Source organism: Carica papaya, chromosome 7, assembly GCF_054855325.1.
Source record: "Carica papaya isolate Zhongbai chromosome 7, ASM5485532v1, whole genome shotgun sequence".
Taxonomy (NCBI): Eukaryota; Viridiplantae; Streptophyta; class Magnoliopsida; order Brassicales; family Caricaceae; genus Carica; species Carica papaya.
The window spans coordinates 26,567,369-26,585,019 of record NC_142315.1 but is presented as its reverse complement, the minus strand read 5'-3'; the positions used below and the strand labels follow the sequence as shown (position 1 = coordinate 26,585,019).

General features: G+C 34.1%; 4 protein-coding genes across 5 annotated transcripts; 2 read left to right on the top strand and 2 right to left on the bottom strand.

The window, feature by feature from the left end:
* Window positions 1-1,994: 1,994 nt before the first annotated feature.
* Window positions 1,995-3,259, bottom strand: IAA33 (indole-3-acetic acid inducible 33). Its single transcript, XM_022057039.2, has 2 exons — window positions 2,573-3,259; window positions 1,995-2,274 (listed from the first exon to the last, which is right to left on the bottom strand). Exons 1-2 carry the CDS (start codon window positions 3,025-3,027, stop codon window positions 2,193-2,195), a joined length of 537 nt encoding a protein of 178 aa, XP_021912731.1. The 5' UTR covers window positions 3,028-3,259; the 3' UTR covers window positions 1,995-2,192.
* A 1,041-nt stretch (window positions 3,260-4,300) lies between these two features.
* Window positions 4,301-6,325, top strand: BNS (bonsai). Of its 2 annotated transcripts, XM_022057044.2 has the most exons (5): window positions 4,301-4,455; window positions 4,903-4,998; window positions 5,521-5,627; window positions 5,717-5,770; window positions 6,038-6,325. In XM_022057044.2, exons 3-5 carry the CDS (start codon window positions 5,549-5,551, stop codon window positions 6,097-6,099), a joined length of 195 nt encoding a protein of 64 aa, XP_021912736.1. In that variant the 5' UTR covers window positions 4,301-4,455; window positions 4,903-4,998; window positions 5,521-5,548; the 3' UTR covers window positions 6,100-6,325. The 2 variants fall into 2 exon arrangements, with proteins under 2 accessions (XP_021912736.1, XP_021912737.1); XM_022057045.2 differs by lacking the exon at window positions 4,903-4,998.
* A 264-nt stretch (window positions 6,326-6,589) lies between these two features.
* Window positions 6,590-8,646, top strand: RUXF (small nuclear ribonucleoprotein F). Its single transcript, XM_022057043.2, has 5 exons — window positions 6,590-6,765; window positions 6,969-7,056; window positions 7,162-7,199; window positions 7,302-7,366; window positions 8,413-8,646. The coding sequence occupies exons 1-5, from the start codon at window positions 6,760-6,762 to the stop codon at window positions 8,480-8,482; spliced, it is 267 nt and encodes an 88-aa protein (XP_021912735.1). The 5' UTR covers window positions 6,590-6,759; the 3' UTR covers window positions 8,483-8,646.
* A 2,383-nt stretch (window positions 8,647-11,029) lies between these two features.
* Window positions 11,030-16,834, bottom strand: ATR2 (P450 reductase 2). Its single transcript, XM_022057032.2, has 18 exons — window positions 16,289-16,834; window positions 16,104-16,163; window positions 15,919-15,995; window positions 15,765-15,822; window positions 15,578-15,661; window positions 15,420-15,456; window positions 14,516-14,585; window positions 14,229-14,423; window positions 14,044-14,136; window positions 13,633-13,858; window positions 13,439-13,522; window positions 13,195-13,346; window positions 12,886-12,982; window positions 12,425-12,574; window positions 12,255-12,332; window positions 12,025-12,147; window positions 11,805-11,918; window positions 11,030-11,473 (listed from the first exon to the last, which is right to left on the bottom strand). The coding sequence occupies exons 1-18, from the start codon at window positions 16,634-16,636 to the stop codon at window positions 11,393-11,395; spliced, it is 2,127 nt and encodes a 708-aa protein (XP_021912724.1). The 5' UTR covers window positions 16,637-16,834; the 3' UTR covers window positions 11,030-11,392.
* Window positions 16,835-17,651: the final 817 nt, after the last annotated feature.

Sequence of the window (17,651 nt, the reverse complement as noted above, 5' to 3'; positions counted from 1 at the left end):
TAAATTAAAACTTTTGGAATTTTCTATGCATGCATGTCTTTTGTCCCGAGATTTGTATGAGCAACAGCCCCATTTTTTGGAAGGTTTAAGGAAGGACGCGTGCGCTGAGGAAGGAGGACAAAATAAAATTAAAAGAAATAAAAAATAATAATATATAATAGAATATTAAAAAATGAATAAATAAAATAATAGGGGATAAAAAAAAAGGTACCCGCCGTTAAAGGAAACCGCACGTGAGTTAAGGTGCCCGCCAGCGGGAAACGCCATTTGACGTGACGCATCGGATCTCGGTCGTGACACTGATTTTTCAAAGTTAAGCTACACACGTCCCCCAGTATTACCAAAATGCCATTCCTCGTTGATTGGCCGCCGATCATTATTTTTTTATTATTAATCTATTACGAAAAAAAAAAAAAAATTCTAATTCACTATTTAAATTAAATACAAATTTATAACTAAATTATCTATGAATTTTGAACTTTTTTTTCAAATATTATTGTCTTACTTAATTCGCACCATATATAATTTGATTATGTTGGTTTCTAGTCAGTCATGATTTTTTCAATTGAACGTTGTAAATTGGTATTGATTGACGATTCTGACAATTGTGGGGAGTTAACAAGTCAATATCATTAATTTGTAAAATTAGTACAATGGGGTCTGTTCTATTCACAGCTGGATATATACATATATATATATATATATGGTTGTTTATGTGTATATCTGCGTATCGATATTATATGTAGACATAAACACGCAAAGAGGATTATGGTTTATATTATAATAATGGGGTTATGGTGTTTGCATAACTACGAAGTCCTTATGTCTGAACTTCTTGTATCCATGACGCTATAAACTTCCAAACTAGCAACTTCACACGTAACATCCACCAAAACTTTAAATTTATTCTTTTATCATTTGATTATATATTTTATTATTCTATATATAAAATTTAATTATAGTTTTTTTTATACATTTAATATATTGATTAGATTAATTTTTAACATTATTGATTTTAAATTTTCATCTATTAAAAAATAAATTGTAAAATAACTGATTTAAATAACATGAAAATTTAATTTAAAGTTACTTTATTCAAAATTCATCATATGTCGTATAATTAATATCTAAATAAATATCTTTTAATTTAAAGTTATTTTATTTGATTTTTGACTAATAATAGTAAATATAATTTTTAAATAATAATATATTTAAAATTTATAATTTAATCATTAAGAAGCTAATATATATAATTAATTTTTTTTTATAAATTTCTTTTAAATTTGCAAACAACGCTTAATAATTCATAGAATAGACAATATGTATATGTGCGCGTGTGTGTGTTTTGTGTGTGCACTTATTATGTTGTGAGTGTATTAGGGAAAATTGGTTGTCAATTAAAATCATGCACGCTTCATCAAGTACTTTACGTTTAGTTTCAACTTGAAAAGATTGGTTGTTAGATGGATCAGAATCCTAACTATTGGTTAAATTACTCATTAGTAAAATTAGACTTAATTAAATTTTATAATCATTTATCCACGTGTGCATATATACAAGTTTTTGTAAATGAAATTTTTATATCACAATCCTAAAAGCCTATTCTCCATAATGTCACTGTCCGATAGCAATTAAATATCCCTTCGCAGGGTTCAGTTAAAATAATTAGTACTATAGATATATATATATATATACATAAGAAATTTAACTCTCAAATTACTTCATTTTCTATGTTCAAATATTTAATTTAAAATTTAATTATTAATAGTTAATTGGAAATATTTTGCAAGAGGATCATACATTAATTATTTATTAAGCTAAATCATAATACCCACATGTACATGTTTGCTATTTGTGGGCTGGTTAAAAAAGAAATTTAAAGCTATATTTATCAATGCTTAGACGTATATATATATATATATATATATAAAGAGTTTTCACTTGTCTTGACAAACCCATTTAGTATAAATTAATTAGTTAAGATAATTAAATGGTTAAGGAAAATAGTATGTTTATTAAAAGGAGGAAACAAGGAGCTTTTACACGCTGATGCAAAATTACATTACATTACATACTTAATTCCCATTACCAAATTCAACTTCTTAATTTCGTTTTTTTTTTTTTTTTTTCAATTATATTTTTATATATTAATTAATTTTAATTTGATTCCCAAGACACAAGCAGCTCCCGATCTACGCCCATTCTTCTCTTCCCTTCCTTGTTTTCCCCTTCACCGGCAATATCCGAATTCTCTTTGCCACACGAACAAAATCCCTATATATATATATGAACACACCTATACATTATAGAACCAATCATATATATATATATAATATTTTAAATTTTAAATTAAATTTCAAAATTCGGTAGTTCTCTTATGCTTTTCTTTTATTATAACTTAAATCAGTAATTTCTTTTGACATTTCAGTAATATCTAATTTAATTTTTACCATATTTTATAAAACCATTCTATATGATTATATTTACTAAATTTTATTTTAATATCAGAGAAAATTTAAAAATATATTATCTGTGTGTGTGTGTAAATGAGAGGAAAAGGCAAAGAGTATACTTCCAGTTGAGGTCACCGGCGAGAAGAAGGTCATTTTCCATATCTTCGTAGGCAACAAGGTGACCAGGAACAGCATTCAAAAGATTCAGATCATCATCTTCTTCTGTGACGTCTGACGTGGCATGATCAGCACCATCCACAAACATCTGTCTCAGCGCTTTAGCCAGACTCTGGTAGCTTGCATGCTGATGGAGACTGATGCGCTGACAGATCGAACGGCCTTCCAGCACCACCGTCACCGCCGGAACCACAGCAGACACCAGATCCTCATCGTCGAAGCCAGGAAATACTCGCCCCGGGGCCGACGACCTCATCACACCATTCGGCATAAACGGCGAAGAAGAAGGCGGAACAGCGGTAGACACAAGTCTAGTAGAGTGTAGGGTGGAAACTCTGTTAACATCTTGCCATCTTCTCTTTATTGACTCCTGATTGGGAGAATCAAAACCGTTCATATTTGACGCAGTTTCTCTCTCTACTTCTTCGAGAATATTTCGTTTCAGAGGGAGGATCAAAATTGAATGACGAAACAGAAAGAGGTTGTGTGTTTTACTCTCTTTCTCTGAAACTGCAGGTGTGGAAGGAGAGGGAGGAAGAGGTAATTGGCGTGGGTGTTGAGTAAATTTGTAGTGTGAAAATATATATAAATGGGAAGGGCGAGAGAGAGAGAGAGAGAGAGAGCACGAATGTCGGGAGGAGTCTGTTAGGTGTCTCAAACCTTGGTTCCCCCTTTTTCAACCTCATTCAATGCTGCCCCTTGTAATTTATTACATCATTAATTTTTTTTTTTCTTTTTTGAAAAGAACAAAACACGACAAGATATTTTGTATAATTTAATTAAATATATATATGTATATCCATCCATTAATTTTAATTGGAGTAATTAAAATAAATTTAAAAAGAAAAATATACATATTTAATTGAATTTGGTCCCTCAAAGCTCTGTAGAGTGAAATGCGAATGACATACAACACTGTTGAATTTCCCATTTCTTTTCTCTAACATTTAACCACTTCGGGACCTCTTTTTTGTGGTCTCTCCTCTTCAATTCATTACTCCCATGTATTATTGCTCTGCTTTCCTCCCCCTCCCCCACCTTTTTCTTCTTTTTTAACTTTTTTACTTTCCTGATCTAATTTAATCCAAAAATTAATTAAATGTATGTATGCGTGTTATAAATATGAGAGAGAATGAGATTTGGGTTGCTAGCTGTGTCTACAAATAAAATTTCTGGAAAGAGAGGGGAGAGGGATGTTTGCTTTGCAAGTGCAAAAGATGGTGTAAATGTAGTAGCTTTTGTGTTGGGATTATAATAAATCTTTTATTTTTTTAATAATTGTTTTCTTCAAATTTTGAGATAAAAATTAATTAAATTTGCGACATGGGGGAGTAATAAATATAATATTTATTGGGATGGTGATACAATGCGTGAAGAAAAAGTGATCAAAATATATTTATATATATTTTTTTTGGTTAAATAAATATAAAATTAGTTATGGGAAGTACATTTGTAGTATTATAACACAAGAGTCTTGTAAATTGAAATGCATGGGCCGTGGAGACGACCGCGCTACGGTCGCCGAACGCCTCGCTTCTTTGACCCTCATTTGGTCGGTACCTCCACGTCATCTCTAATTTTTTATTATAATAATAATAAATAAATAAACAAATTTACGAAATTACAATACAACCAATTCTTGCAGAATAAAATAATGGGCCACTGGCTACTGGCCCGTTAGCCCATTACCGCTGTAGAGAATAGCCCTTTTCTTTCGAACTTCAATTCTCTTTCTCCGTGCTATCTGCTTTCTTCCTCCAAGACCGGTAACCGTAATTGGGTTCAGTCACCGACTTGCATAGTTTCAAATCGGAGTTCCGATCAGGTACAACCTCAAACTATGATAAAAGATTATACTTCTCCGTCATTCTCCGTTCTTTACTCCTTTTCATCTCTCTTTCTCTCCATCTTTATCTATTCGGCATTAGTCAAAACGTGATGTTCTTATAATTGGTTGTCATCCCACAACCGGTGCTTCCAGTTGTTTCGAACTGTATTCTGCTGCTAATGCATTTGAAATAAGTCCCGCGATGCGTCGCGTATTATTCTAATTTACTTTTTTCTGCTGTATTTGCTGATATTTTTTGGGAGATGTAGAGTTAGATACCCGGCAGGCTACCTGTTCGATGAATTGCTCCTTAGAGTAGTCTAAGTCTATATTCTTATTAGAATGATTCCTGTGATCAAGGATACGATGGATTTTCTTTGTTGAATTCATTAAATTTCCCTCTTGGCTCGTTATGCAGTCGTATATTGCCATGTTTTCTTTCAGGGTTTCTGGATGCCGCTTTGGCCGATAGCGATATAGTTTCAGTGAAAGAATAGTGTAGGAAACGGATCATGTTTTTCTTGTTTGCTCACCCACTTCGTAAGTCACTAGCCATGTTCTAGCATGTCCATTATTGTCTATTTTCTCGTGTGTATTTCAATCTGCTTTTTTTTTTTGTCTTTGGGTTAGGTGAGGTAGTAACAGTTGGCAAATCTCAGGTTATGTCTGGAACAAATCTAAAGTTTTTCTGGAATCCATTTGGAAATTTAAGCTTAGTTTAATTATGAAAAATGGATATTCTTTTAGAAGACAATCAAAATTGATATACTGGGGAAATTCCAGTTGTGGATTTCTAAATGAATTATGCAAAAATTATTGGTTTGTTCCAACATAGCTTGATTGCAATACCAGAAGACAAAGGCAATAGATTTCCTTAAATTAGAGCTGTTTTTTTCTATAAAAATGCTCTCAAATATGTATTGAACATGCCCTTTTGCTAATTCTTGGAGAATATTTAAATAATTAATGTCTACTTCTGTAAGTAACTAGTTTGCTTTTGTGTTAGAAATACTGTTTACCAGGAACTGAATCTTTTTGCTGTTGTATGTGCATTTCTGAAAGGATATTGACTCAAATAGAGAGAGCAAATATGGCAGAGCTACTAAGCCTTGGCATACTTATAGATATTGTGGATGAGGAATGGATGGGAGATACGCTGCCCAATGATGGTCCCTTCTCCTTTATCTTTCAATTAATACTATTTCACCCTTTGGGTTCCATCTGGCTCCTTCTGATTTATTGTTATTTTACCATGCAGATCTCCCATTACCCCCTGTCTTGGTTGTTCGTAGTGACGATACTGAAGACTCGAGTATGTCCAATTTATTCTGTCTAATCTTGATGCTCCTCTTGATATCTATTGGTGGCTGATTAGCTAGCTGTATCTATATTTGTCCCTTTAATGTTCAAAAGATGAAAAAAAAAAAAATGAAGAAAGAAGGTTGAAACCTTGGAAATATTTTCATAAAATTGGAACTTAAAAAATATATATGTTGGATCGAACATGTACTTGTTGTTTCATCTGCAAGATCTCTCTGCAATTTTGCAATTGACTTGCAAACTTTGTTCTGTTTTACAGATCAAGATAGCCAACTAGTGGATGAGGATACTTGGCATGACCTTGCATTGGGAAATCAGTAAAGGCTTACAGATTAAATATTAGCAGCGGCATTCGTCTGTTGTGGAAGCTGTTATGTAAAAGCTTTGGCACCTTCTGAACCTCTGGATCTCTTTCCTTAACTTTCTACTTGGAATATATATATATATATACACACACAGAGAGACTAGAAAAATGATGTGTTTAAATGAAATTCATGGATTTGCATATCAATTTGGAAAGAGTCAGTAAAGCTCCATTCTAATTGAATCTGGTGGGTTGTGATTACTTTATGAGTCAATTTAAAATCCAAATTATATGGAACAAAATTTAATTATGACAAATTCAATTGACACGATAATGTTACAAATTAATCGAATTTTTTTCATTAAATCAATCAAAAATTAGTTTAAATTTTAAATTTTAAATTTTTATAGATGGTAAATTTCTAATTTTAAATATAACAGAAAACTGATAAATTTTCAGCAAATGCGTGTGTTCATTTCGCTGTTATGTAGTTGGACTTACCACTTACTTCCGGGGGTAGGCCCGACTCACAAAATAGAACCCGACCCGACGTATTGCCAGGCGGAGGGCAGTTTCGAGTCATTTTGTACCCAAATGTATCGGCTATCTATAAACCTCTAAACCCTGCGAAGAGTAGACGGAAGATCTTCTCCGAGTTCTTCTCTTCGTCTTCTTCAATGGCGGTAAGTTGTAATTCACTTCTTTACTTACGACCGTGGAAGATTGGCTAAAGCGTTTTAATGCTCTTGCTTGATTGAAAAATATATTTTTAGAGAAGTTAGGGCTAGATACTGCTGTTTCGCGGGTTATTTAGATTTCGAAGCCTTTGTTCCATGGTTTCGAAATCGAAATTCAATTTTGATTTTGTGTTTCTTAATTATTGCAGACTATACCAGTTAACCCCAAACCCTTCTTGAACAACTTAACTGGGAAGACAGTTATTGTAAAATTGAAGTGGGGAATGGAATATAAAGGTATTTTTCCTTCTAGCCACCTGTGTCCACGACTCCTGTTTTTATTATTTTTTTTTTTTCATTTTCAGTTGATATGTGAATAGTTCATTTGATTTGGCCATACAGGGTTTCTAGCCTCAGTGGACTCTTACATGAACTTGCAGGTGCTCCCTTATCATTCTTGTAACTAATAGATTCTTTCATGGGAATGGTTTATCTCTATGATTATACTTTTGTTGCTGGAAATCTTTTATCTGTAAATGCAGCTGGGAAATGCTGAAGAATATATTGAGGGACAGTTCACAGGAAATCTGGGAGAGATTTTAATCAGGTAAAAACATTTCCTTGATTAAGATTCTTCCCTGAAATTGCAGCACAATTTTGAAAAGAAAAAAAAAAAAAAACTATATCTAGCTGTGTATTATCTTGACACATTTTTTAAATAAATTGTCGGATATTTTGTTAATTAGTTTCAAAATTTTCATTTAGAAGACCGGTATTGATCTTAGAGCACCTTTTAGTATTTGATTATAGCGTGTGATTCACTGTTTGCTACTTCCATGGATTGGATAGATGTTGCATTCCGAAATGTTCTTTTTTTTTTTTTTTGAAGAAATTCTGCATTTTCTCAGTAATCAGATTTGGTTCATAATGAGACGGATTTTGGAGCTTTGGTTAAATGTCATTAATGGATTTCTAGGAAATTATTCTGTGCTACTTTTAGCCTCAACTGTACCTTACTAGCTGGTTAGGCTTGTAGAGAGCATAAGGGACAGAATGTATGAAAATCATAGTTGGAGCTGCTTGCTTTGAATTTTGTCTAGTATCTTTAGTTTCTCACCAACTTAAAATGAAGTTGTAAATGTTAGTGTGTTCTTATTGGCCTATGAGTTAACCATATTATTTATCCAGGTGAGTTAAAATGTCTATAAAATCATGTTTTTCTCTGTATTGTTCCAATAAGAAACAATTTGGCTTTCATCTTTTATCAACAATTGGCTGTTATATGACCTGAGAAGAACAGATTTTCAAGATTGTTTTTATAGTTCAAGGCCATGTGTGTGTGCGCGTGTGTATACAAAGCTGCCAATCTAGAGGAGTATCAAACCATACATATAGCTTAATTGTGCTATCGAACTGCCAATCAAGAGGAGTACCAAACCATACATATAGCTTAATTGCGCTATCGAACTGCCGATCAAGAGGAGTACCAAACCATACAGACAGCTTAATTGCGCTATTGAACTTATAGATGTTCTATTTATAGGTTGGATTTGGACAGTAAATCACTACGGAAAGATATAATTGAAAACAAAATGAAAATATTCCTAACTCAATATCTTAGGGTATCTTTTTTGAACGTTACATCATCTGCAGATGCAACAATGTTCTTTATCTTCGCGGGGTGCCAGAGGATGAAGAAATTGAAGATGCTGACCGAGACTAATTACCTTTTTGAACATTAGCTTGGCCTTTGGTAGCAAGCTCTGGTTTTCTTTCATGTCAAGCATGTATTATACTTTATCATTGTTGGGCGTGTTAAACGGACTTGTGATTCCTGGATACCTATGTCATTTACAGACCCTTAATGCAAGAAACTTCAAAACTGAATTCTTTCTTGTTTTCAGTTGTATGATTTTGTACTGGTTATCGTTGTCTGGGAATCTACTTTATATCAGATAGGTTATATTTTTCCAAGTGTGGATAGACAGACTTGTTGTTACAAGTGCAACCTCGGAGCGAAACATTATTTATGATCATATTGTGAATGCAGTTATTTATTTATCTTGAGATATAGTTGGAATTTAGATGGATGATCTCTTCTTATTGGGAAACTGTGTAGATGGATCTTAAGAAACCTGTGCTTGCAATAAGAAACTACGCCGTTTAAATGAAAATTAGATTAATTAAAGATTGAGTTGAATTTAAGAAAAAAGAACTCGTTGCCTGTATATCAAGTGTCAATAATTATCATTACTATTACTATTAATTTATTAATTAGTAATTAATCAATACTACTCACGACTTTTTTGTGATCATTAAACAATAACATTCAATATATTTTCTAATACATTATTCGCGGGAAATATAACGCCACAGTTATTGCATAAGCTACTGTATTCTTTGTCTTTGATTCAATGTCAACTTTCATTATTTCAAACTACGTGCATATTTAATTTTGAATTGATGTTTGTGGGAATTAAATTTGAAAATACATTCAATAAAATTGTTAAAATGAGAATTAAGTAAACGGTGGGACCTATAATTTTGAAATTAAAATAATAATTAATTTATATACATATAAATACACATTAAATAATTTTGAAAAGGTGGTAAGATATATAATTATAAACGGTCGTTGTCTCACCAACCAAAATAAATACACGTGCAATAAGTGAGGGATGGAAAAAATTGCATGTCCACCTACCCAAATTCAATGTCTCCTAGTTTCAACTACCCAAATTCAAAGCACTCATCTGATGTGCTTTCAGTTTGTGACACTTTATTTATTTATTTATTTATTATTTGCTATTTTCCATGCTTTTGGTCCTTTTTTCTTTTATGTAATTCGTCAATTAAAAGTTGACAAGTAATAAATTGTATTTCCATTTCGAAGTCTAATTATCACCCACCCACTTATATATAATACACGTATACATAAAACTTAGATCGTGGGTATTTTTCAGTAAATTAGTATTTACTAAGATCAAATCCTTCGTTAATTTCGTTAATGGAAATTGCTTGTGTTGAAATTTAAAAATTTATGAAAAATATACTTATAAATTTGGTATAAAGGAATTAACTCCTTAGAAATTATGGAAAAGAAGGAAAGAAAAAGACAAGACAGATTGCTTGTTTTCAAGTGTGTTTCTCTTATTGCCAAAGATAAAAGTTACCGTGGGTCGAATTGAAATATTTATTTGGTTTCGTCAAAATTTTCAAATGTCAAGAGCATCATGACCTTTGGATAACAATGAATTTACGATGTCGTTCATTAAATAAGTTTCAGAAATTATTGACTCAGGTCATCGCTGTCATGCTGATGTTGTGAAAATGTCATTCAACAATACAGACACCTGAATAAATTGAAGAAATCATAAATAATATTTGTTCTTTATGAAAAAAAAAAAAGAATATTTCCCACTGTAACAAAATTTTAAGTTATTATTCGAATTTGTTATAATATTATTAAAATCTTATAAGTAAGAAGATTTTATCAATTCTAACAAATGTAACGTGACAAAAACAATAGAGTTTTGATGGAAATTATTTTATTTTGTAAATTACATTATATTTAATAAAATTATTTCATTTCTTAACCGGTGTACGATATTTAGAGAATACTTTTACACATTGTAACAATCCTAACACATATCATATGTGGGAAGAACATTGTTTTATTACAATTTACTAATAAAAATAAACTCATTTGGAATAATGATACATACTTAAAAATAAAAAAATTTCCCCAATACTAGTATTCAATATTAGATATTACAGATGTTTTACGAGGAACTGTAGTTTTAATACTTTTAAAGTCAAATAAAATTTTAAACAAGTTTTCAATAAAATTTATTTAAAATTTATAATCGCCTAAAAATTGAGATCTATTAATTGACAAATCTATTAGAGAACTTTTTAATTGTGTATCATATTTAAAAATTAATTTTAAATTTTATTTATTTATTTTCGTAATCAATTAAGTGCACCACGTATTTGGCTTTTTTCTTGGATAATGATGTATAGTTTTCTCTTTTCTTTTTTTAAATAAAGAATAATAATGTATTGACAAGGCCTAATGGTTAGAATCAGTATTATAAGCTCAAACTAAGAACTACTACGTAACTCATTCAATAAATTGGCATAAATTGTACGAAAGACAAGTTTTAAGTTGAGCTCATAATGTTTACGGGAAGTAGTAGGAAAAAGACAGCAGCAGGGGGTGGGGGTGTTTCAGATAGCAAACTTTCCATTATCTTATGACATGCAGCTATGCCGAACAATGTCGCTGGATTGTCATATCATCCGAAACCTCTTTTGTAGGCTCAATTTAATACAAAGGAAAATTATATAAGTTCATAAAAACTATCAACTAATCATCATATTATTGTACAAGGTAGATAAATACACGAACAAAAAAATCCTTACAAATAAAGGTAAGAGTACTTTCGAAAGAATCACAGAACCGCGCCAAAATGACAACAACAATCTGTCATTTGTTGTAGGTGGGGTGTGGAGGGAAGGAGCCGGTATGCTAGTAGCCTCCCAGTCATGGTGTGTTTATATTTTTAAGGCAAATTCTCCTTTCATATTTATATTTTCTTCCTCTTCAAAGAACTGTAAATGTAAGAATATGTTACCACACATCACGCAAATACCGGCCGCTCATCTGTAGATTTTTCACCATGCTCTCTGCCTTGGAGCTATCTAAAGATCCCTGAAATCAACAAGTGCTATGCATTAGTTCGCGGAGGATTGAAGCCACTTATGGGTTAAATCTAATACCAAGTGCCAGACAAGGCATGGAACAAACAAAAGTTATGAGAGGGGCACTTCTAGCCTTAACTAGACCATCAAGAAAACAGATCCCCAAGTTCCAAGTAACTAACTTGCCAAAAAATATGGAAATATTGAAATGGCAGAGAAGTTGTGGACACAAAACACCACGCACCAGACTGTGAACATTTCTGATCACAATGACATGCAATAGGAAACTGAAATGTTCTAACAAACTACTATAATTTCAAGACGATTTATACGAAAATTACCTGCTCTTGCACAATAGTGTGCAGAGTTCTGTGGACATCTCTTGCCATGCCTTTGGCATCACCACAGACATAAATATAACCACCCTGAGAAAGCATGTTCCAGATATCTGCAGCCTGGACAGAGCAAACATATGAGCAAAACCTCAAAGGGAAAGGAAAACTTAAAACCCATACACTTCTCCCCTGCAAGGTGGTACAAGAAAAAAAAAAATTTCAGTACCTTCTCCATCATCTTATGTTGCACGTATTCTTTGGTGGGTCCTTCACGAGAGAAGGCGACAATCAGCTCAGAAAGTGCACCATTTTCAACAAAGTTACTGAGCTCATCTTCATAAATGTAATCCTGCAAGCATTAGATGAAAAACATTTAAGTTAAACGGCAGAGAAAATCTACACCAACATGACTAACCCAATTGCATTGTTTCAGAAACTAAAGGTCAGAAAACTAACCATTTTACGGTTCCTGCACCCAAAAAATAATGTAGAAGGACCAAGTTCGGCCCCAGCTTCTTTTAGGGCAAATCTTTCCTGAAAAAACAGAAATATATCTATATATTAACCTATATAGTTCAACATAGCCTCAATAGAACATGTGACTAACATTAAGCTCGCAAACAAACCTGTAGGAAACCCCTGAATGGAGCTAATCCAGTGCCAGGGCCAATCATGATAACTGGCACTTTAGTATCTGCGGGAAGTTTGAAGTTGGATTGCCTAACAAAAATGGGTGCCCAACTGCATTCATCACTTTCTTCCATAGACACAGCATTCTGGAGGGGCAGAAAGTATAAAATCATTATAAACTGCTCGAAATTTCATTCTTACACTATGATAAAATGACACAGCTAGACAGAGGAGCACACAGGTGAGGGTAAGAAAATAAAGAATAATAAAAACTGTTTAAAAGGCATGGTATATGGCTTCTAGACAGGGTCAATCACGAAAAAGGACTCTACTATAGTTGGTCAACTAGGACATATAGATAAATCTGGAAGCTCCATCCAACTTTTCCCACACAACGTATCCCCCTACAAGAGCCTGCAGTTTGATGTTAGATTATATTAACGGGAAAAATAAGTACCTTCATCCAAGTTGAACACACTCCTTTGTGAATCCGACCTGTTGGCATTTTATCATAAACAAGGGCACAAGTAACATGAATTCTTGATGGTGCCATCCTGCAGAAATTATTTGCAGATAGTTAACATTTATGTAAACTTGCATATGCATATAATTTTATCTAAACCAACAATATGCACATGACAATGTTGATTTTCTTTTCCCACCAGCTTCTTAAAGACAACAAACCCTATCTTATTAGTCCCAGATACAAGACAAGGTTTTACTATTGAAATGGTTCCAGACAAAGGCATGTTATGTTGATCATTACCTTGGGGATGATGAGATTGAATAGTATCTGGGCTGCAGGCGTGGCGCAACTGCAGCAAAGAAGACACCAAGTGGGGGTTTGACAGATGGGAATTCAGCCATGACCTCAAGAAGGCTTCTCTGGTTTGCAACTATCCATTGTGCATATTCATCCTGGGAAGCAGAAAAGAAGTTAACATCCACCAATAGAATGAGGATAACAAAGGAACCAATTTATAATGAGCAACGATATCCTCTTTCACAACCTTTCCAGCCGGTGATGCAAGATGCCTTAATCTATCAGCTTCAGCTGGATCAGAAGCATGAGCTGCCAATGCTAGTAACGCGGACTGAATAGAAATGCAATCAAAATAAGAGTTAGTACCAACAAAGGAAATTGAAGTAAATGTTCTGTTGACCAAAAACTCAACAATTTATTGAATCGAGAAAATGTAAAAACCTTCTTAGGCGAACTCAAAAGATCAGCATATTGAGTAAGTGCTGTTCTTAATGTGCAAGGAGGGAAAGGAGGAGGCAACGAGCTTCCACTAAGTGGTGTGCCATCGTCTTTATCAGTATGGATGGAGAAGTAAGTGTCTGGTGACAAACTTAATAGCTGCAGTGCTTCCTCCACGGTTTCACTTAGATTTTCACAGTAAACACCAACATGATCCCCTGTCTCATATCTGAAAAAAGAAAGATACTATTAGCAAATTGACACTTTGATGATCAATATTCATTACTTCGCTGATGAGTTATCTTCAATAATGCATTACGTTGCACTCTAAGAACTAAAACAGTTCAAATGAAGAACAAGATTGAAACAATAGTTCAACCCATCAAATTGAAGTAGCTCATGAAAGCAACTTACGTAAGTCCGGTTCCAGCAATGTCAAACTCCAAATGGGTGCAAGAACGATCTGACTCTGGAGTATGAAGCTCCTTTCTCACAGCCACATTAGCCCTTAATGACATAACAGAATATAATTTGGATAATGTTGAATAAGAATAGTGAACGAAACTGTACAGGAAATCAAATCTACATACTCCACACACCTGCATGGATGTTGAGCATCATGCACAGCATGACCATTTGCACTGCTCCAGCTCCTGTCCTCTACCTTTGCATCTTCAGGGTCATAAAAGACAACCCGGTATTCCAAAACAGCTGCAGTATAAGGTGTAGAAACAGCCGTCACATCATCCTCATCCCTAAGCAATTTATCCAACTCCGGCCACACCAATTCTCTCCTAGAAAGAAACAGTTAAAGCAGAGAAAAGTTAGGACCTCCATTGACACAATAACACTGTTGATTCAAAATAGCGATTCAAGCTCTTAATACCATGCAGTGAAGTCATCTTCAATGCATTGATCATCATCCCCTAGGCCTACAGGGACAAGCCGCTGCCCACCTGAAAAAGAATTAGCAAAAGAAACAAGAATTTAGGACACAAATAAACCAATGTGGTTAAAACGTGAAACCATACTAGTAAATACATTATGGCAATAAGACATTAAGTAAGCAAACTGCATTGCCAAGACGAATCGATGTTATATTTCGACATTTGCAGACAATTAAATTCAGATGGATAAGAAGCAAGCCCAGTGTTAACCCATGACCTACTAATCCCCAGGCAATGATCACTCTGGTACAACTTAAAAACACAATGCCGTGAATGTACTGTCGCATTTTCAATATCTTCACAATAACATTTATCTCAGGTTTGCTAAAATGCTTCATGAACAGGTTTCTGTCAAGCTTTATATAATTGCAGCTCAATGATGGAATTTTACTTGAGAATATAGTACAGAGACCAAAAATTTTCCATTTAACACTCAGCAAATTACTCCAAAAAGGGCATCCAGCAGACAAAATCCCATGGTCTATTAGAGTGCATTGTTTTCCATCACATTGAATTAAGGATTTGAAAACTAAAATTACCAACATAAGAAACACGCATCTTCATACAAAAACTTGATGAAAGGCCAAAGTTCTCTATACAAATCCTTGATGGAAAGCCAAATTGTTGTCTAAAACAACATCATCTCCATGCAAAAGCAAAACACCTACCACTAGCTACCTTTTTGGGACCAACAATATAACTCAAGGAAGCAAGCCGGAAAGACTACATGCCACAGCATTCTTTTTACTCAATAAATTTTCAGAGTAGCAAAACCAATATAGAGTCAACTAATTCTCATGCCAATTTATATGCAGAGTGTGTGAATGATAAAGATAAACAAACCTAGCTCAGCAATGATCTCATCCACCACCTTGGCAACCTGTTTTGCAATTTACAAAATATAGAACAAACACCGTCACAAACTTGTACATTAAATAAGAGATAGCTCTAAAGCAAAGTGAAATTTGTGTCAGAAATTTCATAAGAATTTCATTTAGGACCTTATTAAAATGCTCATATTGCCTGTTGCCGAGGCCAAAAACGCCATATTTCATGTTTTTAAGCCAATCTCCGTTCTCCTTCCCCTAAACATCCAACCCCGCATTAAAATAAAAATATCAACAAATTCTTCTAAAGGTAAATGACACCGAAAATAGTCAACTTTAAATCAAATCCAAGCAAAGTTACCTCAGTAAACCATTTATAGAACCTAGCTGCATTATCGGTCGGCTCACCATCTCCATATCTACATCCAGAGCAAAAAAAAAGAAAAAAATATTAGCTCAAATCTGAAGCGAAAAACAAAGCGTTTCAAGTTTCAGAATAGCTTATTGATACTGACGTGGCTAAGAAAAAGAAAGCCAAATTCTCTTTCTTCAATTTCTCCTGATATTCTTCATCATCCGCCGCATAGTCATCCTGCGAGCAATTAGTGAAGAAACCATGAACACCAACAATCTGATAATCAAATCCACAGAAATGAAAATAAAAATTGATGGAAGAACCAAAAATCAGACAGCCCCCTACCAAATCAACAACTTTAAACGTTGTCTTTTCATACCGCGCGCGTGCCTCCTCAGCCAACGCCTATTCATCATTTCGACAAAATTAAGCAACTATCTCAAATACATACAACATCAAAAATACTGACATGCTAATTATTTGCGTGCTTTGTATTGATAAGATATAAGTATAGGCTTACTGCCGTGTACCTTGGCGAAGCCTTCTGCTGTGCCGGTCTGAGTGCCGAAGAAGATGGTGACCTTCTTTTTGCCGTCGTCGACTTCAACCTCGGCCGGCTTGACAATCAAAGGCTTAGGAGGCTCGAGAATCTTAGGCTTCTGGGAGCTGGATCTCCGCCATACCAGCACCACGACGCACCCGATCAATACCGCGATGGAAGTGGTGAGGATCATCACGAACTCCCTATTCTCCATCAGGATCGTCGCCACCTCTCCCACCGACTCCGACGTGTTGGACGGGTCCGCCTTTCCTCTAATTATGGCTGACATTAGATCGAACGGTGACACCTTCATTGAGCTGGAAGAGGAAGATTGCATGGTGTCTCTGTCCGATCGCTTGCGGCAACAAACCTAAACTCAGAACCAAGGGAAGATCTCTCTCTTTCTCGTCTCTACGTTGCAGGTAGGTGAGGTGTTGGTGAAATGGTGAGAGACTTCCCTGAGAAAGAGAGGGAGGGGGAGGGGAAGGCTAGAGCGAAGTTATAAGGGGCAACACTGGGCGGTGATTGAACCAACGCCCACCAAACCAGACTAGTCAAACCCACCTAACTCCGAATTAACCATGGTTAAGAATCCAACCACGTCTACTTTTGCAAGATCTCTGGTGTATTGTTTGCTTTTAAATATTTAAAAAAAAAAAAAAATAGAAACTCTTTATTTCTTTCCACAAAAAAATGAAAGGTGAAATTCCAAAACAAGGTCTTTTTCTGTCACTTTCCCGTAGCTTTTTACACTGTTGTGTGTGGGTATCCGTAGCCGGTGAAATCCCCTTTGGGGGAACTGGGGTACAAAACTAGCCAATCATTGAATGACACGTGAGCTCCGAAGAGGGTTATCACTAGCACCTACTTACGTGTAAGATCAATCAACCCATAAGAGATCTTCTTGGTTTCCGCTTTAGACATATTCGTGGTCGAAAACTCTTGATTTTGGCTTTAACAAGTAGGTTAATTAGTATTTTAGATAGTTTTCTTAAAAATGATAACAATATATTTTCGTATTAATTAAATTAATGGAAGTTAATTATTGTATTATACGTAGACGTGTTTGAGTAAACCGCCAACTCTTATAAAAAAAATATATACATACATACATATTGGTTTTGTGGTTGAGCAAACAAGATTTTAGTTTGAGATAATGGATATGTCAAATGTGAACATTTGGCCTAAATTCATATAATATTGTGAAATTTATTTACAAAATATGTATTTAATTTACGTGAATTTGGAATAATATATTTTCAAATATAATTATAATTAATAAAAATCGTAAAATACTATTTTGATACTGTATAAAATTCTATAATTTTATATGCAGTTAGGTTTGAATTCTA